Source organism: Austrofundulus limnaeus, unplaced genomic scaffold (assembly GCF_001266775.1).
Source record: "Austrofundulus limnaeus strain Quisiro unplaced genomic scaffold, Austrofundulus_limnaeus-1.0 Scaffold8, whole genome shotgun sequence".
NCBI classification, from domain to species: Eukaryota; Metazoa; Chordata; class Actinopteri; order Cyprinodontiformes; family Rivulidae; genus Austrofundulus; species Austrofundulus limnaeus.
This window is the reverse complement of record NW_013952410.1, coordinates 3,861,526-3,865,475: the sequence shown is the minus strand read 5'-3', so window position 1 is coordinate 3,865,475 and position 3,950 is coordinate 3,861,526. Positions and strand designations below refer to the sequence as shown.

The 3,950-nt window shown below is 40.2% G+C and overlaps 1 protein-coding gene across 2 annotated transcripts in view; it reads right to left on the bottom strand.

The window, feature by feature from the left end:
- Positions 1–820: 820 nt before the first annotated feature.
- cers4b (ceramide synthase 4b) overlaps positions 821–3,950 on the bottom strand; it is a 20,314-nt gene continuing 17,184 nt past the window's right edge. For both annotated transcript variants that reach the window (XM_014000565.1, XM_014000572.1), the window contains exons 10-11: positions 2,874–3,030; positions 821–2,804 (exon numbers count right to left, since the gene is read on the bottom strand). In XM_014000565.1, the coding sequence (XP_013856019.1) occupies positions 2,625–2,804; positions 2,874–3,030 (337 nt within the window). In that variant the 3' untranslated portion in view covers positions 821–2,624. The remainder of the gene's footprint in view (positions 2,805–2,873; positions 3,031–3,950) is intronic.

The window sequence follows — 3,950 nt, the reverse complement described above, 5'->3', positions numbered from 1 at the left end:
CATATGAGCAGCAAAGAGACGTTCTTAGACCAGATGTTACAGATTTAAACAAAGACGGAAGCACAAAAACATCAAAATTAGCACAGAAACAGTACTATATAACATTTTAGACACATTCTAGACAGTTTATCAGCTAAAAAAAAGTTAATTTTGGGGTAAGTTACTCTTTAAGTTTTAAGCAACTTGGCTTCGTCCTCCGACATGGTCCACGTGTTGCTTATATCCCGATCTTTATCTCCAATCCACAACAGAAGAAAACTGCATTTCTGCTCCTCAGTCTTTCTTTCCAACAGTCCTTTAAACATTAGCTCGGCGTGTTGTTTGAAAAGACGCCACGCGTCTGGCAGGTTGGAAGACTCCCACTCCATCCGCGGTGTTGGAACGCCAAAAGCTTCCATCTTTCTTTCTGTTCCACAGTAATGCGTTGCCTTTCTCCATTTTCATGTGGGTCCGTGAATTATTGACACCATGTTTGTGTCTCTGCTTATCTATAATAAATTCACCAGTACTCCAGTGTTGACGGTAGCGCCCACCATTTTTAGCACGCCCAGCCTGTCTGAGTGTCTCTGGCTTACTGTTTCAGTGATACAAATAAACACATTTAATTGTTATTATCGTTTAACTGCAAAAAAATGAAACAGTTCTTCTCAAACAGACTGCGCATGTGCGATAATGGCAGATCAATTTTTGATAGGCAATCACTTTTCGACACAACACCGGCGTATCGATTTGCGGTGTAGCACAGAAGATACCCGTCAAACTACGAAACAAAATAACCGCGAAGTGACACCAGGAGACCCCAACGAAACAAAAACATAAATTTACGGTTTAAAATGAAGCTTTTTATTTATTTTATTGATTCAATATAAAGTATATTAGCGTACAGAATCCCAGCTCTCTCATTCCCGCTACATCCCGCTGAGCTTCGAGCGGAGCAGCCCTGCTAGCTTAAAAACATTCTTAATGCGAGCTTATTTTACTAAACACATTAACTGTAACGGAGTGTCTGTAAAATGTTACACCTACCGGTTCAAGCTCGTCTTAAAGTTGCGCTCAAAGATTGAAACAACCAGCGACTAATGAGAAAGGGAAAGAAGAGGAGGAGCTTGTTTTTTACGCACGGTCCTGAGGACAGGAGGAGGCGCGCGCTGTATCATCATCATCATCATCATCATCATCATCATCATCATCATCATCAGGTGATGTGCCAACACATTACAGAGAATTTGCTATATTTTTAGACACTTTGTGTAAATAGAAGCCTGTCAGAATGACAAGAATTGCTACTATATAGTCATGTGGCCCGCGGGCCTTGTGTTTGACAGTTTTTCGGTTGTAGAAAAAGAAACGCTGGCTTTGATTCTTGCTCTCACTCATTTCGACGTTTACTTAAGTGGTGGTAATAAAGTGGTGGTTTACACAGACCACAACCCACTTTTTTGGAATGCCCCGGTGAAAAGCAGGAAGTGATGTTTGATGAGTGTTTTTGTCTGTAGCTGCTTATTTCATTGAGCGGAACAAGTAAGTGCCTGGTATCAGTAAATTACACTAAGCCAGTCAAATTTTTTTATTCAAASTTTGTTCTCTGAGTCATGAAGCCATAAAATATCTCACTAATGCCCAACTATGTACATGTTTCTCTGACTTACCCAGGTCTATGTGGCTTTGTTCAGTGAATTTCACCACTTAAATACAGGTTTTAGACAGAGAGCTTGTAGCAAAACAATGAAAAAACAAAACGGCAGTCTCTCTAGAGGTGTAAACTTTAACAAAACTCCAACAAAAATTAATTAGTTTCACAGCATGTAGGAACAGAAGACAAATAAAACAAGCCCATGTTTCAGTGCAATTTTTCAATAAATTAAACCAATTAATTGGTGAGCTTTCTGTGCACACTGGCAGCAGAGACAAGAATATATTCTTTTTTTGCACAGCAGGGGGCGCTATATCAGTTTAAAACCTGACTGAACATGAGGAACTTATTACAACCTAATAGTTCCCACAGAACTTCTGCAGCAGTATTTTATACTGGGCCAAAGATTGTAAACTTAATATTCTAAAGCTTCTGAACACTAGAATCAGTGTTTTAAATCATCTTTATGCAAAGAATAATCAAGCTGTGAAGATAATTTACAAAGATATTGTAGCTTTGAGCTTATTTGTTTAAATTATACCACATATTACTGCAGTTTGTCTTATAACTGAAGAAATCTAGCCTTTTCCAAATACTAAATTAAATAGTTTTTTCCTTTCAGTATTTACAAACAAGTTGAATAACATGAAAAAAAAACCCAGTATAAATATAAAATCTACCAAAACCACAGTAAAACTTAAAGTATTTTCATGTTTTTTAGATTTATTTTATTTTATTTTTTTAGCGGTATGATGTCATTTCCTCTTTGTTCACTGGTTGTAAAGATCTACAGTCGCCTGTGCTTCTGTTTTTGGAGAAAAAAAGTATAATGAGTAACTATTTTGACCTGAAATTTCCAGTGAACTGTGTCTAATGAATTAGTTCATCCCCAGTAAGTGAAAGTAGATGTTTGGTGTGTGTGTGTGTGTGTGTGTGTGTGTGTGTGTGTGTGTGTGTGTGTGTGTGTGAGAGAGAGATGGGAGCTGATCCATTATCTGGCTTTGGGCAGCCGGTTGTTTACGCTCCTCTGATTGGTCAGGTTGTTCAGGACACTGTCGTTAGCCAGCGGAGTCAGTTTAGAGTTCATCCTGTTCTCTTCATCCTCTGCGTCCCCTCCCTCTCCTTCTTCGTCGTCCTCGCTCTCTGTATCGCTGCGCTCATCGCCCTCGATCTTCAGAGGAAAGTTACAAGTTGGTCCTTGAAAGCCACAGCTGCCATTTGCTGATGTGACAGCACTCACCTTGCCACTGAAGAGAAACTTGAAGGCCATCCGCACAATGTCGCGGCCCCAGATGATGTGCAGCACTTGTAGCACCAGGAGCAGAGCGTTGAAGAAATAATAACCGAAGAAGGGCTGGTAGAACTCCATGGACACCAACAAGGTTGTGTGGATAAGTCTGGAAAACAAAACAAAACAAAAAAAATAAATAAATAAATGTGATCGCACATTTTTGTATGATTATGTCTATAAATATTTACAGTTAAAACATTCATCTGTGGCGGGGACAGCTGAAATAACCAAAACGTTAGCTTCACTAACCTCTAAACACAAATTACTTACTACTGTGGACAAAAAATAAAGGAAACTAATGCTAAACTGTTGATATTTAGCACGCGCGCAGGTTGTTTTACACGCTAGGAATGTGCGATATAAACGATATACGGTAGGAACGATATAAATTTGGCCTGTGATAGAGATCTGTAGTCTACCGGCTGGAGTCAAAACAGAGGAACCGGGAAGCAGCGTAGTTGAGAGCGTAAAGGAAGAGCAAAAAGTTGCAAAACATAAATTATCTGGACCTGGTTCGGGTGTGCGAAAATGAACGCCGAACTGTTTACAAATTTACATGACGGCGTGTCGTCCGGTCGGCTGCCGAGCGACCACACTGCCTGCAGTGGGAGGAGCGCAGCACATGTTACGGTCACACAGCGAGGCGACTGCCAGTGCAGGTGAAGTCAGTGCTCCAGTGGGACGCACAAAAGCTCGCCGAATCTAATGGACCTAGTTTCTCCTGCGGTCATAGCGCGATGCTGTCTCAAGTTGTACAGCGGGGAAGTGCTGTGGGAAAGGGTGACAGTGTCTTTCAAAAAAAAAAAAAAAAAAACTAAAGCATAAACAAGATGATTGTCACCCCGCCGGAGTGCGCACAGAGTAAACATGTGGAGTGCAGAAAAAGTAATTGCAAAGTGTTTAGAAAGGAATAAATACAAACAATTTCTTACTTTTAACACCTTAAAACAAAGCTGGTGATTCCAAACACAACATCCAATGGATGCAGATATCTATTACATTACAATTACTGTATTTGTGTGTGTG